Source organism: Onychomys torridus, chromosome 9, assembly GCF_903995425.1.
Source record: "Onychomys torridus chromosome 9, mOncTor1.1, whole genome shotgun sequence".
NCBI classification, from domain to species: domain Eukaryota; kingdom Metazoa; phylum Chordata; class Mammalia; order Rodentia; family Cricetidae; genus Onychomys; species Onychomys torridus.
In genome coordinates this window covers 34,025,138-34,044,144 of record NC_050451.1, presented here as the reverse complement: position 1 = coordinate 34,044,144, position 19,007 = coordinate 34,025,138, and the positions used below count along the sequence as shown (strand labels likewise).

The 19,007-nt window shown below is 39.9% G+C and overlaps 1 protein-coding gene across 1 annotated transcript in view; it reads left to right on the top strand.

The window, feature by feature from the left end:
* Adk (adenosine kinase) overlaps positions 1 to 19,007 on the top strand; it is a 418,246-nt gene that overhangs the window by 50,913 nt on the left and 348,326 nt on the right. Inside the window, exon 3 of the mRNA XM_036199883.1 lies at positions 12,033 to 12,086. Within this exon, the coding sequence (XP_036055776.1) occupies positions 12,033 to 12,086 (54 nt within the window). The remainder of the gene's footprint in view (positions 1 to 12,032; positions 12,087 to 19,007) is intronic.

Sequence of the window (19,007 nt, the reverse complement as noted above, 5' to 3'; positions counted from 1 at the left end):
TGAAATTTTGAAAATGGTCATCAGTATGTGAAAAGAATCTATTTTCAATAAAAGGAAAAATATGAAAAAAGAAAGAAAGAAAATGGGAGTTTAATTGGTCATTTCCCTCTGTGCTTGACAGCTCATCTTTCTGTTTTTCTCCGCCTTCTAATTATCTGCTTTTCCTTCCTTGGCATTTTCTTCTGGTTTAGCTTTACGAGTAGCAGGTGGTGTTTTATTCCCCATGCTCTCCACCCACTCCCTCAGGAAGTGCCTCTCCACCGCGTGCACAGTGCATGGGTCTTAGACATATTTTGCTGATAGTCTGAAGCTTACCCACTTTGCAGGGAATGTAGGAATATGTGGAATATGTGGAATATGTGTTTGGTCTTTTATCAGAGATAGAGATAAAGCTGAGCAGGACCAAGCAGGCACTGACTTGAGCATGACTACAGAGAACTACCCCTTATTTTAACTTTTAGCATTATTTTTTTTATAATCCAGTGTGCTTTCTATTCATCTCCATATCATCTGTGGCACTGGAATTAAATTACATAAAGAATTTTAGAAATTTATAATTTGTTATATGCAGTTTTTCAAAATTCAACCCCAGAAGTGTGATATCGCAGCATTGACTTAGCATATAATCATGTGCATGTGTGTGAAACTACTGAGACTTCCTTAGTAAAGGAGGAGATGTCTTATTTGTGTATCTGCATTGTAAAAGGGAACATTTCTCAAGATCTCATTTCTTTTGCTTGTTGTATATGAAATGGTAATTCATCAACATGTTGTGGTTGAGACTAGATCTCAATTAGAGCCTGGCCACAATTAGTGAGTCTTCTGCCTTAGCTTTCTGAATGCTGAGACTACAGGCGTGTGGCAACATGCCTCGCTCACAGATTTTAGGAAATAGTTAGTGTGGAGTAAGGGAGGAGAGAGAGGGATGGAGGGAGAGGTAGAATGGGCATGTACAGGGGCTGGAGAGATGACTCAGAGGTTAAGAGCCCTGCCTGTTCTTCCAGAGGTCCTGAGTTCAATTCCCAGCACCCACATGGTGGCTCACAACCATCTCTAATGAGATCTGGTGCCTTCTTCTGACATAAAGATGTACATGCAGGCAGAACACTGTATACATAATAAATAAATAAATCTTTTTTTAAAAAAAGCAGATATAGGAGTAAAATGTAAAATTCAAGGCTTCTAGGCCTATCCTAAAAAAAAAAAAAAAGAATGGGCTTGTACAGCTTTCAGGAGTTGATTCTCTCCTTTGGCCATGTAGGCCCCTGGGTCCACGGGCTTGGTGGCAAGTGTCCGTCTGCTGGGCTGTCTTGTGTCTCCCCCCCTCCCCGGTTCTGATTTACCTCATATCAGTCTTAGACTGTCTTTCATAGTAGTTCATATTACTGGAGTTACAATGAGCTGAGTCTATACAATTACTAACCTTAGTTAAAAGTTTTTGTTTTGGCCTATTTATTTATGAATGTCATTTATCTGCTCACTGCTGTAACTTTGCTGTCATTGTTAGTATATGTGGATTGCTTTTGCTACAGATACCTATGCCATTATTGCCTATTTTATTGTATAAATTGGCTTGTGAAGTGTTCTGTCACGTTTTTGTTTTCCAAATCTACCTTAAAAAATGTAAATAAATATCCTCTAAAAACAAGACCCACTAAAAGTAATTATAGAAAGTAGACTTAGTAAAGAGAAACACTGAGCTTATTAGCAGGAGATGGGAACAAAATCTCAGCAGGTGTGTGAGTTCATGACAAGAGCTCGACATTTATATCAGACCCATCAGCGATGTATAGTGAAATAAGGTCCAACAGGGTGCGTTGTATTTAATGATAGAATGCCAGTGGCCACCTCAGCTAGATAAGTCACAGTACAGTGGTGAGAAGAGACGCCGGAACAGACGATGTTAGAAAAGAGATGAGAAGGGCCCTAGAGAACGGGCTTGTTTGTCAGTGTGGCCCAGAGCCCAGCGTGACACGTTCTGAAGTTTCCTCCCATGAGGCGCATAACTGAGCAACTCTTTAAGAACAAAATGAAGGAGGTAAGATCATGAAGAATATAGTTCTGTTTTATATATTCGGGCTTAAAATCTAGTTGAACACCTTTCTTTCACAGTCTTTAATTGTTTTATTTCATATCTGTTTTACTAATGAGAAGTTAAAACACTGTTTCATGAATCCTGTAACTTTTTGCTCTTGTTTTCCATCTTAACTATGTAATTTACTCTTAATCTGTTTCTTTTGAATGTCAGTTGAGCAGCAGTCTGCAGATTCTTGTGATGGTTAACACTTTTGCCCTCCTTCCATTTTCTTACTTTTTGACACCACAGTCTGTCTGTTTACGTACGTATGTACGTGTGTGTGTGTGTGTGTGTGTGTGTGTGTGTGTGTGTAGTTAGATAGATAGATAGATAGATAGATAGATAGCAAGCACACTTGTGCCCACACTCAGGTAAACTGGTTACTGTTTAATACCATGCCGCACCCATATGCCCATACTGCCTTCCTGATTGTCTGCAGATACCTGGGATTTGTTGGAATGACATGTTTCCAACAAAGTATCGTTGTTTTTAAAGAAATTTATTAGCTTTATCCTTTGGGATTTTTTGTTTGTTTTCTTTTAAAAGAGATTTTACTTGTACAGTTCTTTGGTGTAGTCTTACTGTTTATAGAAGTGTTTAAATCTGTGGTACACAGTTGTATTTTGCCATCATCAGCATGAGAATGGACATGACACCTCATTTGGGCTCTTTGGACTTCACCCTTTCAGGTCTTAGTTTTTATGCATACTAGTTATGGCATCAGAGAAAGAACATGTGTAAACAAAAATGGTGTTCCAGTCTTTAAAAAGATTTTATAAGTTATATATACTTTAAACTGCCTCCCCTTGAGCTAGCTGAATTACTATTTTTGCAGAGGTGGAAACCTTTCAAACAGTGGGGAGGGCTGTATATTTATTACATATGATGGGCACATTTTGACTTGGGTAGTAACCATATGACATGGATAGTTTTAGAGAAATTAAGTAACTTTGCTCAGTTTAAAAATTAGCTACTGTAGGCCGGTTGGCAGTGGCGCACGCCTTTAATCCCAGCACTCTGGAGGCAGAGCCAGGTGGATTTTTTATGAGTTCGAGGCCAGCCTGGTCCACAGAGTGAGATCCATGACAGGCACCAAATTAGCTACTGTATGAATCAAGCCTAATTCAGATTTTAACTTTTATTCTCAGGTGGAAGGTTTTCTTTATGTGTTTTAGAGGCAAGATAAGAGGGTCTTTTCCTAAGCCTCATTTTCTCACCCTCTGCTTGTTGATATACATCCCATTTTCTTTTTGCTAAGTTAAAGTAGTAAAAAAAAATGTTGAGAATTACTAATGTACTGTTTTGTTGTGTCTGGTTTTTGGGAGTGTATTTGCGTTTCAATCTCAGAAATGTTTAGAGATTCATTTCTTCCTCCCTCCCTCCCTCCCTCCCTCCCTCCCTCCCTCCCTCCCTCCCTCCCTCTCTCTCTCTCTCTTTCTTCTTTCCTTTTTTAATTTTTTGAGTCAGGGTCTCCCCTATGTAAACCAGGGTGGCTTTAAACCTCACAGAGATCTGCCTGCCTCTGACTCCCTAGTACTGGGATTTGAGATATGTGCCACCACACCTGACAAGGTACTTTTCTAAATCATGTCGTTGGGCAACATACAGAGAACAAGTTGTGCTTGAGTCGTTCTTGGGAGAACATGGTGGGAAGCTGAGTTACACATTCTACTCAGTTGGTTTTCTCCTTTCAGGTTTATTCATTTGAAACACTGAGGACTAGGCAGGGGAGATGGCTTAGATGGAGCATGTTCTTGGGCTGTAGGCCTTACAGCCCGAGTTTGAGCCCAGAAAACTACCCTAGAAAGAGAACTGAACCTCCTAAGTTGTTCTCTGATTCCAGCCCTTGTGTGTGCATAGCATGTTTACGCCTGTACACACACACCCCTCCCCGCCCCCACACCCTCTGTATATATACACATGCATACATAAATGAATAATAAAGAAACTGAGGGAAATTAGGTGTGGCTCATGGCCTATAGTTCAGCACTCGGGAGGCAAAGGCAAGAGCTGAGTAATGAGTACTCAGCAAGTTCCAGGTCAGCCTGAGTTACACCGCAGGACTACCAAAACCACCACCACCCTCCAGAACACTGAGGGTTGGGGTGTGGTTCAATGGTAAGACCCCCGTAGCATGGGTTATAGCACCAGTGTAAGGGCTGAAGTCCCAACAAGCGACAATGAAACGGAATATTCAGAGACTAAATACAGTTTATAGTCTTGATGACATCTCTACCTTTTACTCATATTTGTAATTCATGCTTTGTTTACTTTCAAAATGAATTTAAGAGAGTGATTTTAGGCTGTAAAATAAATCATAGTTACAGGTGTATACTCTTTTGTGTCTATTAAAACATATTTTGTGAAGTTTTTTCCTTTTTGTAAATGACTATAAGAATTTTGGGGCTGGAGAGATGGCTCAGAGGTTAAGAGCACTGACTGTTTGTTCTTCCAGAGGTCCTGAGTTCAATTCCCAGCAACCACATGGTGGTTCACAACCATCTGTAATGAGATCTGGTACCCTCTTCTGGCCTGCAGTCATACAGGCTGTATACATAATAAATAAATAAATTTAAAAAAAAAGAAAAAAAGAATTTTGAGTCAGGCAGTGGTGGCACAGGCCTTTAATCCCAGCACTCGGGAGGCAGAGCCAGGCGGATCTCTGTGAGTTCGAGGCCAGCCTGGGCTACCAAGTGAGTTCCAGGACAGGCACCAAAGCTACACAGAGAAACCCTGTCTTGAAAAACAAAACAAAAAAAGAATTTTGAGTTTGAGCTTTGAAATGTCTCTAATTTGCCTAGACAAGCAAGTCACTCCTCTCTAGGATTTCTTCTGTGATAAGTAAACAAAAGAGAACTCTGGTCTTAAAAGTTAGAATATTCTTTTGAGCAGCAGGAATAATAATTATATTGATCTTGTGTATAATAGTTATTTACCGAAGTACAACTGGGTGAAGTTGGTATTTCAGAGAAAAATATAGGTCACAAATACAGATGGATAGGCACTAGTGTATTGCTAGACATGTGTAAATAAATAGCCATGCACATATGCACATAGCCATGTTTGGCCTGACCCAGCAGAGATCTGACTTCTTCCCTCTGGGCAGTCATTTACATCATTCTACTTGACAGGTGTGTGTGTGTGTGTGTGTGTGTGTGTGTGTGTGTGTGTGTGTGTGTTGTGTGTTTGTGTGTGTGTTTAGTGAAGGGACAGGCCGTTAGTGTCAGTGAATGGCTTGCGGTAACCCAAGGTAGTCATGTCATTAATGTGGAGGCTTAGGGCCTTCTTACTGTCCAGGTGACTTGAGTTCAGTTACAGGAGCATCATGCCATGTAAAGATGCCTCAATCAAACCTCTACATTCTGAAACTCCCCAACACCCACCATGCCACATCGTTACCTGTGGATAGTGAGAGAGTAGAATAGCCCGACTCCACGGGGAGGGACAATGGGAATTTTGGGTTTGGAGTTCTCTCAGACCTGTCCTATGCATTTTCTCTTGTGCCTTATTTTAACCTATATCCTTCTATTTTATTTCAGAATTTGAACGTAATAGCTTTCAGTGAATTTCATGAGTGCTTCTAGTAAATTATTGAGCCTAAACCTGGCTTTAGGAACCTTCCAAGTTTGGAGTTGGTGTCAGAATTGAGGACATTTTTGAGTTTATATAAACTACAGACAGACAACGTTATCAGACAGCCTCCTAGGAAGCAGTGTGGAAGTGTCAAGTAAGTGAAGAAAGATAAAATTAAGCAAAATCAGGCAAGAGGAGGGAAGAGAAAGTTTTAAGATTTGCTAGACTCTACATTACCTAGTTAGGAACAGGTGGAGACAGGTCGGAGGAAGGAACAGGGGAGAGGTGCTGCTTGCTGTAAAGCTTGAGATGGGATGACTGCTGCCCAGAGCATGTTCAGGCGGTGGTCCCGTCCGCTGCTGAGGACCCGTGTGACTCAGGAGGCTGAGCTTTCCCTCTGAGTGCTGCTGTCAAAGTCAGGCTGTCTTCTGCCTGCTGCTTGTCTAGTGTGGGTCCTTTCTTCCAGTCCCTTTTGGATCCTTTCAGGTTCATGCTGTTTGTGAGGAAGGAGCAAAGCGGAGATGAGAAGCGGAAGGAAGAGACAGTAGAGGAACAGATAAAAGGGCCTTTTCCATTCTTAGATGGAGGGAACTGTATTTCCTCTCATGCCACTGCCGCTGTCATCTGGCACACTCCTTAACTGTTTTGTTTGCTTGCTGAATTGTGAGGTCCTAAAAGGCAAGAAATGAGTTTGTTATTTCTCTCTTATTTAGCTGGACAAGGAAGGAACGTAGCATTGATGAAACGCCTCTTGTATGATGTGTCACATGACTTGCCAATGTCACATGTAGCCACTTCAGAATTTTTCAGTGTTTATATTCCATAAACAAGATTTAATAAACAGATGCTTTCATATATATTAATATTTATGATTTTATAACTGAATAAAACTGATGGATCACTTTTTTTAGTGAATCCTAATTACCAGTGATTTTATATACCAACAATCATTTACAAAAATACACAAGCTCTTTTTCCTTCTTAAAGCTTTGGATTCCTTTGCCTATTAAATTGTGCTGTACTTTTCCTCATCAGATTTTATCCTTATATAATTCATTTTATATATTAACATATTTCATGAATATTGATTACCCTGTTTCTGCAATAAAAATATATATGTAAATTTAATTCTAAAGCATCTCCTAGTCATTACATTATAGTAAGCCATACAAATGTAGTAAAGTATAAATAATTAAATAAAAGAAAATAAAATGACCAGAAATAAATCTTTTAAATGAGGTGGTGAAACTATTTCAAAAACTTTGATTCAGTTGGTTTAATCTTTTGTGGATAAATAATACTCATTGCTGCAATGAAGTGGTGTTCAGGATTGCTGTGTGTATGTGTGGTACTGGGGCTGAGCCCAGGATTTTGCAAATTCTAGGCAAGTGTTCTTAACTCGCCCTTCAGAACTTTTTCTGAGACAGAGTTTTGCTAAGTTTGCACACTTAGACCTGCTTCTGCCTCCTTAGTGCTAAGATTACAGGTATGCAGACTTTACCTCTTTCCTGTACACTTGTACTGGCCGAGCAGACTGTTCCCATTGTTTATTGGATTGTAAAAGAATTTTCAGCAGTGTTAGTTATTTAAACACCATCATAAAAATCACACACCAGCTGATTATTTGATTAAGCCCTTCAGTATTATTGAAAGCAAAACTCAGAAACCACCAGGCTAGCTGATTGCAGTCATAGAGACATGGCATTCAGGGAGGTATACTTGGAAAAGCTCTTAAGGCTCTTGCCTTCCTCGTCCCCCTGTGCTGGGCATCAAACCTAGGGCTTCATGCAAGTTAGGTGTGATCATTTGTATTCATCTGGGTTATGAAGGATTAGCTAAATTAGGTTAATTGAGGCGAGATGTCCCATCTTGAATGTGGTAGCATTCCATGGTCTGAGGACCTGTATTGCATAAAAAGGAGAAAGCTAGCTGAGCATAAGCATTAGTCACTCTCTACTTCCTGTCTGTGGATGCAATGTGACCAGCCGCCTCACATTCTTACTGCCGTGCATGCTATCCTCAACACAGTGGACGTCCTCAAATTGTGAGCCAAGTAAACCCTTCCTTCTGAAGGTTGTTTTGGACAGGTATTCTTGTCGCAGCAATAAGGAAAGTAACACTCTCTGAGAAGGGTTTCCTAAGTAGCTGGATTATACCCATCATTGGTCTTTTTCTCAGAGGCATCATGTTTGCCTGAACATTCCTCCAAGTGTTGAGGAAGAGTTAATATTGTTAATTTCAGTATGGCTGCGTTAAATGGTTTTTCTTGATGAATTGTTACAAACAATAATGAATAAACATTTATTAAAAAATACCCATTTTAAGGAGGACATCTGATTTCCAACCTCTCTGGCAAAGCTAGTTTTCTGTGTCAGACTAATCAGATTTGCTCTTACAATAGAAAGAGTCTGACATCATTTTTATTGTTTATATGTCTGTGCGTATCTGACTGCATGTGCAGATTTGTGTGGAGATGCTTGAAGAGGCCAGTAGAAGGAGGAGGCACTGGATCCCTTGGCACTGGAGTAACTGTATTTGTGAGCTGCCCAGCATGGTTGCTGGGATCCAAACTCAGGCCCTCAGGACAGAGCAACAAGCATTCCTAAACAATCAACCATCTCTCCAGGCAGACATTATTTCTCATTTAAAATAAATGTGATGATATACATGCTCCTGTAATGACTTCCCTTCCTCCCTCTTCCCCCCCCCCCCCATCTCCTCCTTCCCCTCATTCTCTCTCCCCTTTTCTCCTGAGTTGAGAGTCTCACCATGTTGCCAGGGCTGTTTTAAACCCTTCACCTCAAGTGGTCCTCCTCTTTCAGCCTCTTGAGTAACTGAGATTAGAGCTTCTGGTGTTTGGTCTCTCTGACCCAGGGCCTCACACATTGTAGGCAAGTGCTCCCTCCTGTCTCTGTGACAGTTAATACTAATTATCAACCTGGCAGAATTTACAATTTCTTAGGAGACAAGCCCCTGGGCACACACATTAACCTAATTAATTCTCTCGATTAGGTTGATTGGGATGGGAAGACTGACCTTAACTGTGGGGACACCATTCCATGGGATTCGGTCCCAGACTGAAAACAGTGAGGACGTGAGCTGAGTGCTGGTAATCCTAGTTTCCTACTTGCTAACTGTGGGGACAGTGTGGCCAGCAGCCTCTAGGTCTGCCACCAGGACTTCCCTGGGGCTAAGTGACACCCTCCAATGTGAGCGGAACACACCTTTTCTCTCCTAGGTTTCTTTTGTCAGGAAGAGTCACTAAGACAACCCCTAGGGCTTGTCTTCTGATACTTAATCCTTGTTAGAAGAGAGAGCCAGGAGCCTAGTTTGAAGTTTGTTACCAAGGACAAATAAGTCTATATGGTTTATATTTGAAATTCTCTGAGCTTTGTTTAATAGGACTTTTCCTGAAGAGTAATACATTCTTCATTAAACTCAGCACAGGCATAAACTTTTTAGATGAAAATTTTCAATTTCTTTTCTATGGTCGGAGGTATCTAAAAATAGAACATTATAGCCAAAGTTCCTCTTTTTTTTGGTTTTTTGAGACAGGGTTTCTCTGTGTAGCTTTGCGCCTTTCCTGGAACTCGCTCTGTTGGCCTTGAACTCACAGATATCCACCTGGCTCTGCCTCCCGTGTGCTGGGACTAAAGGCATGCAGCACCACAGCCTGGCCAAGTTCCTCATTTCTAACTTATAACTTTATTCTTTACAGAAATAATGTAACGGGAGATTCTATAGTTAGTTTGTAGTGCGTTAATTTTTTTTAAAAAAATGTATTTTATGTATGAGTACTCTATCTGCATATATACCTGCACTCCAGAAGAGGGCATCAGATCCCATTGTAGATGGCTGTGAGCCACCATTTGATTACAGCCAGCTCTCTTAACACCTAAGCCATCTCTCCAGCTGCTAGTTTGTAGTGCTTTAAAAAAATCCCCCCTCTCCTCCGCTCTCAGCACCCATCCCCCAACAGTTTTTCTGTGTAGGCTTGGCTGTCCTGGAACTAGCTATGTAGACCAGGCTGGTTTGGAACTCACAGAGATCTGCTTGCCTCTCTCCCAAGTGCTAGGATTAAAGGCATGTACCATCACTGCCAGGCAGGAATTCTTTTTTTTTTTAATGCTCTTAAATACAGGCTTACAGCACAATGGGAGAATTCCGGAGGGCAGAAGTTCACTACTGATGTTTTACAATCTTGCATCAAAGCTTTTAAGGCCCAATATGCAGGATACACAGACAAGGAACTTCCCTTAAGCATTCAGGAGGGTGGAACCCGGCAGGGAATTAGCATGGGGAGGATATCAAGGTCAAGGTCAGCAAGCAAGGCAACAGTTACCCAAAACTGGGGCCAGAGCCCTACAGCCCCCCCGCTCCCCCCCTTTTACTAAAAAATGAGCTTCTGACTTAGGTTGCGTGGGACGTCAGCAGGTCACCTTACCCATCATGGAGATGCCTGTCCAGGCCACACAGGCATTCTGTCTTAGGTTGGTGAGCGCCCCTCAGGCATTACCTGTCTCTGAATACTCTGAATACTCATTATCATACAGGCTCAATCTTGTGAGCTGCAGAGCTCAGGCATGAATTCTTTATGGACTAAATATTATGGGCTGTTTCTTTGTTTAGAATCTCAGAGTTGATTTTTTTTTTATTAATCCCAGGCAGTACAATACACCTCCATTCAGAACAAATAGGTCCAGTGAATAATAGCACTTGTGAAAGAGAAAGGTGTGGAGGCCCACAAAGGTTTCCTAGTGAGACCTGAGGTTGCTTTACCCAGCAGGGCTGCATTAGAGGATTGCTTGACCACGTGCATGGTTACAAGGTGATTGGAAGGGTCTACACTGTGCTATGGGGAGGTCATTTGCTCCACTCCTTGGCACTCCTATAAATAGCCCTTTAGAAGAGCCAGGAGGGGCCAGTGGATAATGATCCAGGCCCTCCCGAGGCTATCCTGTGTTTCTGTTTCTCTCTCCTCTATCCTTCTACCTCAATATTTCCATCTAATGCCCTTATCCCTCTCTCCTTAAGAGTTCCCTGTTATAAAAAAAAGTGGGAGCTGGTCTCCCACAGAAGTGGGGGGGGGGAAGAAAATCAACATTACTTTTCTACATAGACCTCTGTTTCTTGTTATGGAGATAGAGAAAACATAACAGGCTTGAGCAGTAGAGTTGATGACCTAGAAGTGGTTGGTTGTCTGTTTCTGTGACAACTTCAAAAGGAAAGTCTTTCTGTCTTCAGCAGTACAAATGAAAGATGCCTGTTATAACATTTATAGCAACCTATATTTTGTAGATAGAAAAACTGGGATAAAAGAGTGAGGTCCCTGTCTGTGATCAGCAAGCTTGTAAATAGGTGAGCTGAAAATGCCTGCTCAGGGGTGGGCTGCTTGCTGTGCAAATAGGAGGACCTGGGGTTTTGATCACTGTACCCATATAACAAGCTGACTTTAGTCTCATGACTGCTTGTAAAGCCAGCCCTGTGGGGACCGGAGAGAGGAGGATCTCTGGGGCTTGCTTGCTGCCAGTCTAGCTGAAAAACGCCAGCTCCAGGTTCAGGGATAGTCTGTGCCTCAAAAGAATAGGATAGAGAGAAATAGAGGAAGATAGCTGGCACCCGCCCCTGGCCAATTAATATGTGAGTGTACAGGCATGTCCACTCATGCACATGTGCACTTTTACTAGCTCCCCACTCACATCCACTAGCAACAGCAACCAAAACCTTCAGCCGGGCCTGGTGGTGAAGGCTCATAATCCTGGTTTCTTGGAAGGCTGAGACAAGAGGGCCACAAGATCAAAGTCTACCTGGGCTACGCAGTAGGTTTAAAGCCAGCCTGGGCTGCTTAGTGAGACCCTTTCTTATAATGAAAGGGGGAAAAGTGGGTCCTTGCTTAGGATGTATGTGTGTATGTGTGTTTGGGGGGGTAGTGGGGGTGGATATGAAAACATATGCCATTCTTTCTTAGTACATGGTAAATGTTTACTGTGTAGTTAATGAATAATCACGATGTTCTGTGAACTTTTAAAATCCTTAGCACTGGAGTTAGTAGTTAAGTTTGAAACTGCAGAAGAGAGTACTGTTATATGTGATTCACTGCAGAGGAATACTAAAGGTACCTGTGTTTTAGCCCATGGTCACATTGATGCCTTCACACCTGGGGTGCTGTCAGAGCAAGTGACTAGTAACAGTGAAGAGCCAGCTGCTCTGATATTCCTCATGTTTTCAGTCAAGTCAGAGACGCTACCAGTGTCATAGTGTTCATTTGATAGAACTCAACAGATAGTGCCCTCCGGTTTGGTTGGAGAACATGCAGTCAAATGAGTCTTGAGGCAAGTATGTTTGTATGTTTGTCTGACTGGTGTGTTGTTGTGTGTTGCAGGTATTCTCTGAAACCAAATGACCAGATCTTGGCTGAAGACAAGCACAAGGAATTGTAAGTTCATTAGATCTCAGTTGTACGTCCTTCCCTCTATGAAGCAGGTGTATGTAAGCCGCTTGATTTAAAAATTACATACGTGTACGTACACACACACACACACACACACACACACACACACACACAATGGCTGTAATCTTAGTGGGATTAGAGTAATTTGCACTGTATAATTTGTGCTATATCAAATGTACTCCAGGGTAATTGTTTGTGATACTCATTGAAATCTGTCACATTGTATTTGATTTTCCAGATTACTGTTACGTTTGGAAACACATCATTTCTTTTTCTTTCCCTGGATAAAACACAAAATTCATGGTTAATTTTGTAGTTTTATTCTGGTGCTTTTTCTAGGACTTGCTAAAGATGAATAAACATGATTCTGTTTCTTTTATAGTTTTATATAAAAGCAAATACCTGCCTGTTTTTAGAATAAAGTACTTCAAATATGAAACTTGAATTTTTTTAAAATGTACATCTATCTTTTAGACTTAAATTTTTTTTTTTTTTTTTAACTTTTGAGAACTACTTACCATGGGATGCTGGGGATGTTTTCTTTGACATTTTTCTACTGGAAGGTGGTATTTTAAAGATTGCCACCTGACAAGGACTGTCAGTATTTTAGTTACAAATCATCGGTTTAGAAAATTCGAAACTTATGACAGTCTTTTGAATAACTGTCTAAAGAGGGAAGCTTTAAACTTTGTATATGGTTCTATTTTGTTTTAGTCTATTTTCCCCATTGTTCAGTAAAGAAGATGCTGGTACTGTTGAATCTTATATAAACAGGCAGCATCAGTACTGAAAAAGGAAGAGTTGGAGGGCTTTAATTCTGATCATATCCTTACCTTACACCATATTACTTACTCTGCATATCAGTTAAGTCTATCTCACCTATAATTATATTGATTTTGTATATCCCTGGCTATCCTGGATAATATGGTATTTTTATCTGAATAGTTTATCTGTTCTTTATTGGTTAGTATTGGCAGTGGGGTGACTTTTACTGTTTTCTATCATGTAGTTTCTTTGACCTCTGCCCTAACAAAAAACTTCAATTGAATACGAATAGAATCTTGAATTAAAATTCATCTTCAGCTCTTCATGAAAGATGTTTACAAATAATCTCATTTTTGTCTTCAAAATTCTGATAGCTAGAATTCTCACTGAGAAGGTAGAAATGCTAATCACCCTGGTTTGATGATGATACATTTTGTGCATGTGTTGAATTGTTGAACTTTACTATACCCTATAAATATGAACAAATATTTTATATCTGTTAAAAAGAATAGCCCAAATCTCTTTGTGCTTAAGACTAATGCTTTAAAAAATATGCAGTATAGATATAAAGCAAATTTTATGGCTGAGAAGACAGTCTAGTGAGTAGAGAGCTTGCCAGGCAAGCATGAACCCCTGAGTGTGAATCCCTAGATCACATGGAACACAAATACATTGTGTTTCTGTAGCCCCAGTGCTCTGGCTGTGAGACATGAGATGTAGATGGAATTCCCCAAAGCTTGTGGGACAGCAAGATTGTTGTGCTCAGTGGCAAATCACAGAGAGACTATGCTTAAAACAAGATGGGTCATGACCAACACCTGAGGTTGTCCTCTGACTGCTACATATTTTCTGTGGTATACATACACTTGCACTTAACACACATGTAAAGTACATATGTACACACGTACATGTATATACATACACGAAAAAACCCCACCAAAATGTAATTATCTAATCCACGATGTATATATTATCTTATAAAACACTATTATTGATTCTTGTTTTTGTTTTATTTTGTTTTTGTTTTTCGAGGCAGCGTTTCTCTGTGTAGCTTTGGAGCCTGTCCTGGAACTTGCTCTGTAGACCAGGCTGGCCTTGAACTCACAGAGATCAGCCTGCCTCTGCCTCCCGAGTGCTGGGATTAAAGGCATGCGCCACCACTGCCCAGCTTATTATTGATTCTTGTATTAAAATAATCAGCTCATTATATATTGTTAAAAAAAACTGGATACTATCACATTACTCACTTACCTACACTGTACCCCCCGATTCAATGTATACAAACAAGCTATCAGTAACTGATAGTTGGTATTGCTTTATGTGGAATCACTGTTTTTATTAAAAATATATACTGGTAGTTGGTATTGCTTTATGAGGAATAACTATTTCCTATTAAAAATTGTCTTAGTTCCCAAAATCTGATGAATCAGATTCCATAAACAGTCACTCATACTTCATGGACACTTTCCCCAACCTCTTCCTGGAAAACCTACTTGTCACACGGAAAATATTGGTCAGCAGTGATATTTGTTTCTCTAAGCAGAATGATTTCCCTCGTTTCTACATACCAAATACTCTGCTCTAGGGCCTGATTTTAAGTTAGGGAAATAGAACAGGTACAGTTGTGATGTGATTAATCCAAAACTATGGGCTCATGCTTGGCTCTGTGAATAATTCCATAATGAAATTGGTTATTAGTTTTCTATGGATTTTTTTTTTACTTCATTGCAATCTTAGTTTTATAAATGGAATAACTTAAAATAAGAAAAATGACACATTTGTTCAATAGTTTTTTCCTTGCTTGCACCAGTTACTGTGTATGAGTATAACACATCTATGAAAAAGTACACCGGAGAAACCGTCTAAAGAGAGAATGGTTGATTTTGGCTCACAGACTCAGAGTTCAGTCCCGGGTGGCTTGGCTTCATCCCTGTGGGAGTGTGGGAAGACAGAACATGGTATAAAGTTTGCTAGAGGAAAGCTCTGGAAACCAGCAAGAGAGATAGAGACAGAGACTCAGAGGGAGATGGAGGTATGAAGGAGGGAGAGACATCAGAGAGAGAGGGAACGAGAGAGTGAGAAAGGACAATTGCCAGGAATGAGATACTCATTTTACAGGCACACCACCTCCAACGAGTCCCCACATCTTCCTATTTTTATCACCTCAATAATGCCATTAAATTCTTAATCTATCAGTAAGGTAGTCCATGGATTAATACAGAGCTCCTGTGATTCATTCTTGATCTGAAAGTCTTATTTTTGAATATTGCATTAAGGACCAAGCCTTCCACAAATGCCAGGGGCTGGGGAGTTGCATTTTATATCCATGCCATATCATTGTACTAGGCACCATTCAAAGATACTGTATAGTTTTTGTATACCTATCATATCTCAGTAAAGTTATTGAAAAAGTGAAAGATACTAACTTCATTTGTAAATAGAGACTTAAGAATAGTTTGTTTTCTTGTTTTTGGATCTGCAATATAGAAGAACGAACCATTTTTTTACACAAATGTATTTGCTTTATAAATATGTAAATTTTATATTGCTTTGAATATGAATAGTGTATTGAGATGTGATCCTGAAGATTCATGTAAGAAAAATTAATAGTTGGTAAAGTTATTACTGAAAGCTTATCCACACTACTTTATAGAAATTAAAGTTGATAGCTGATTTTTTTTCCCCTCCACTTTGCTATACTCTACAAAGCAGGAGGAAATATCAAATATCTCTTAAGGGATTTAGATTTATTTGCTTGACTCTTTAAGACAGATACTAAGGTAAAGTCTAATACCCTATTTTGTCATGAGTATGGTGAGAGTCATATTTATAAAGTGACCTGTTAAAGGTTAATATGTCCATTTAGTGACAATGCTGAGCCAGAAACTGGGTCTCCTGATTCCTATTGAAAATGCTTTGTTTGTTTTTTGGTTACATCAGAAAGCTCCCTAAACGTACAGTAATTTTATTTATTTTTAAAGATTATTTTATTTTGTGTGTATGAGTGTTTTGCTAGCATTTATATGTATGTGTACCATATGTGTGCATGGTCCCTGTGGAGGCTAGAAGCGGTTCTCAGGTTCCTTGGACCTAAAGTTACAGAAGGTCATGAGCTGCCATGTGGGTGCTGCAAACCAAACCCTAATCCTTTGCAAAAACATCAAGTGCTCTTATCTGTTGAATTAACTCTCCATGCCCTTACACAGTAATTAAAAGGTTAATATTAGATTTAGTAACTGCTAAGATTCAACACAATATCTTGCTGCCTAAATTAATATCACAGGACCAGTTTGTGATTTTAGAACCAATACTAAATGAGTTACAGAAAATCAACCAAGTATTGTATATGCTGTGGGAGGTCAGTTTCCACTTTTTCCAGGGTTCCTATGAGAAGGAGAGAGGGATAAGAAATATTAGGTAAAAAGATAGCGAAGAGGAGAAAGACAGAAGCACAGGATAGCTTAGGGAGGACCTGGGTCAATACCCAACGGCCTTTTCTGTTTATTCAAAAGGCTTTTTATAACAATGCAAAGGGGAAAGGCAAAAGACCTCCCTCTTGCTAGACCAAAGCACACTGTACAGCCAAGTGTAGACCCTTCCAAACACCTGATAACCACGCCCATAGTCAGATCATCCCTTATGCAGCCCTGCTGGATAAAGCAAGCTCAGATTCTCTGACCCTGAGTAATTTGGACTTCCACAATGACTTCTAAATTGAAGGTACTTAAAATTCCTTTAAGGTAAGGCAAAAATACAAAGGTTTATATCAGATTCATACAGAAAATTTTTATGCTTATGAAATGTCAGACTCATAATTTGAGTTATATTCTACATTTTGTATCTATTTTTATATGAAATAATATTGAGCCTGTTTTGTGTTTTTCATTTCCTCAAGTACCTTGAGTATCTTACTCAGGACCCTCATTGTTGGCATCTTTGTTTGCCTTAGATCTCCTTCCTCTAGACCACTTCAGACTTTTTCTCTTTAGTCTTTTTGATTCTATGCTTGTTTCCATCGGGAAATTTAACCTCTAAGATACCAGTCTCCTTTATGTAAGAGACATTTATTCATGTATGTTTTTTGTTTGTACGTTTGTTTCCAGTGGTGGGGACCAAACTTGGCCTCATGGATACAGGCAAGCACTCTTTTTTTTTTTTTTTTTTTTTCCCAGACAGGGTTTCTCTGTTGTAGCTTTTCACCTTTCCTGGAACTCACTTTGGAGACCAGGCTGGCCTCGAACTCACAGAGATCTACCTGCCTCTGCCTCCTGAGTGCTGGATCAAAGGTGTGCACCATCACTACCACCCAGTGGGCACTTGGTTCTTATGAAGCTGCTACTCTGGGAATAAATACTCAACCTGTGTTAGAATCCTTTGGTCCTTTCTTGCTGATTTCATCAGGTACCTTCTTTTTGGATCCCAGACTAACATCAAATGAGGTCATTTAAGTCTTAAGCAGGTCCCACAAATGATTCAGACTTTTCTTGGAAATTTAGTGGTGGAATCTAAGAGGCTATATCTAAAGAGATTACTAAATAAGGGAAAATAGGGTTAATAATGGCAAATCATTAATCCAAAGCCCAAGTGTTATTTGAGAGACAGCTTTTCCAAGAGTAGAAGTCTGTGCAAAAGGCTATCAGTACTCAGGAGTCCAAGGCACGATGATTGTGTGTTCCAGGTCAGCCTGGGCTACATAAACTTCTAAGCCAAGAAAGGTGTTATGAATGTACACAAACCTACAACCATACATTTATGTATACTTAAAATTTTTTTAAAGATTTATTTATTTTTATGTGCATTGGTATTTTGTCTGGATATATGTCTATGTGAGGGTGTCGGATCACCGGAACTGTACTTACTTATTTACAGACAGTTGTGAGCTGCCATGTGGGTGTTGGGAATTGAACCCAGGTGCTCTTAGCCTCTGAGCCATCTCTCCAGTCCTGGTATATTTAAATTTTAGTGTACATAGTTTCTTTTTAGCTTCATTAAAGCCCCTTAAAAAAAGATTTTCTTGATTTTTTTATGTATATTAATTTTTCCTCCATTCATTTGTATACCATCTGCATGCAGTACCTGAAGGGGCTAGTAGAGGGTGTTAGAATTCCCAAAACTGGAGTTACAGAGAGGGTTGTGAGCAGCCATGTGGGAACTGAATCTTCTTATAAGTGTAGCCAGTGCTCTTAAGTGCTGAGATACTCATCCCACCCCTAAAGATAAAGTGTAATTATTACCATTTTACAAAGAAGACATTAAATGCAAAAGGCAGAACAACTGAAATAATTTCTCAACTGTCAGGCTCAGATGTATCATCAGATACCTCACTGCAGACTCAGAGGAGAAGGTTCAAATTGCTGACAACACACTGACTCTCTTTACTGGTTAGGTCAGCAGTTAGGCATGCCTATTCACTTCTTTCAAAAATTTAACTTTTTTTTTTTCTGAGACAGTGTTTCTTTGGCTGTCATAGAACTCACTCTGTGGACCAGGCTGGCCTCAAACTCAGAGATACTCCTGCCTCTGCCTCCTGAGTGCTGGGTGCTGGGATTAAAGGTGTGCACATTAACCTACACAGGTCTGTTTAGTGCTTTTCCATGAACCTTGGACTTTTAACCTTTCTAGTTCCCCAAGAGGCTGATGCAGGAGGATTCTGAGTTTATGACCATCCTGGGCTGATAGCATGATCTCTTTCTCAAAAAGCAAAACAAAAATTCATATCTACCAAGAAGCCAATCAATTTCCCTAATTTTTTCCGACAACAGAATAGGTTTAACTTATAATGGTGTTGTATCCTGATAGGCATTGCTAAGCTTCTACTAAAATTCAAAACGTATATGTGCTAAAAATCTTACACTGACACTTCCTTGAGATCAGCATACACTTGCATCATATTTAAAACATGAGGTACTCATTACCCATCTCCCCTGGGAACTTTGAGTACACTGCTGTTCAGAGGCCTTGTTTTTGAGACTGAAGCTAAGTTATGTGGACTTGTTCTCCAAAGAATCAAGAGATTATGTCTTTTAAAAGGACATCTTATTAGCTAATTGAAAAACAAAACTGAACAAAACCACTACCAGTTCTAACGGCAGTTAATGAATTTATATTTCGTGTCTTCTTGGAAATGGAATGCCATCACAT